Source organism: Octodon degus, unplaced genomic scaffold, assembly GCF_000260255.1.
Source record: "Octodon degus isolate 3935 unplaced genomic scaffold, OctDeg1.0 scaffold00026, whole genome shotgun sequence".
Taxonomy (NCBI): domain Eukaryota; kingdom Metazoa; phylum Chordata; class Mammalia; order Rodentia; family Octodontidae; genus Octodon; species Octodon degus.
In genome coordinates, this window is record NW_004524602.1 from 10,804,680 (window position 1) to 10,805,735 (window position 1,056).

Here is a 1,056-nt window from a genome sequence, read left to right on the forward strand (position 1 = left end):
TTGTTTTTGTTTTGATGGCGGTGGTGTGGCCATCAAATGGCCTCTGGCTTGAGCTATAGCCCCTTCCTTTTTATTTTTTTCTTTTGAGTTAGTCTTGCTAATTTGCCTAGGCTGGGCTCAAATTTGTGACTGTCCTGCATCAGCCTCCCAGAGTACTAGGATTACAGACATGAGTCTTGTTTTTAGTGCTATGTCATCCTACAACACAGGCCCATCGCCCAGCCTGCCGGGGCTTCTGTATCTTTAGGACCAGGAGACTTAACTCATTTGTTTTTCTAAATTGTCTCTTTAGTTCTTTTATTCCCCCACCTCCCGCCCCAGTAAATGTGAGCTTTACTTTCCTGTATTCAGATTCCAAGGAGATAGACCGCAGCAGAGCCAGAATCAAGCACAGCGAAGGAGGGGACATTCCTCCTAAGTACTTTGTGGTCACCAACAACCAGCTCCTGCGAGTGAAGTACCTGCTGGTGTATTCCCAAAAGCAACCCAAGAGGTAAGACGTCCCTGGGGCTGGGGATATAGCTTAGAGGTAGAGTGCATGCCCAGCAAGAATGAGGTCCTAGCTTTGATCCGCAGCCTTGCAGAAAAAGAAAAAGGGTGGTCCCTGCCCAAAGGCCAGGAGACCAGCTAGATCCCATGTTCAGGGAATTGGTTTCTTCGTTTCAGGCTTAATCCCCCAACCCCAACCCCGGTATATATTCTAATGAAGAGTATAGAAAGATTGCAAATATGCCTTTTTTTGATGGCTGAAGAAAGCCCAACTAGCAGCCCCTTAGCCTCTGGGTGTTTGAGTGGGGTCAGAAACCCACCCATGAGGTTGAGCTGAGAGGTGGGACGGTGATGGGACATGGGCTGAGGCTGTGCATGGCTCAGCTTAGTTCCTTCCCTAGTGGCTGCTGAGCCACTTCCTGTTCCTCTGTGGACCTTCACAAAGATACTTCATCTTTACCTTGAAAACGAGGGTGCTGAGCTGGGGTGTGATAGAGTGCTTGCTTCACTTCTTCTTCTTCTTTTTTTTTTTTAATGGAATAGATTCATTTATTTATTTATTTATTT

At 46.8% G+C, this 1,056-nt stretch overlaps 1 protein-coding gene across 2 annotated transcripts in view; it reads left to right on the forward strand.

The window, feature by feature from the left end:
- The window catches only part of Parp16 (poly(ADP-ribose) polymerase family member 16), a 38,553-nt gene that overhangs the window by 34,411 nt on the left and 3,086 nt on the right, over positions 1-1,056 (forward strand). For both annotated transcript variants that reach the window (XM_004628813.2, XM_023712709.1), the window contains exon 6: positions 352-493. In XM_004628813.2, the coding sequence (XP_004628870.1) occupies positions 352-493 (142 nt within the window). The remainder of the gene's footprint in view (positions 1-351; positions 494-1,056) is intronic.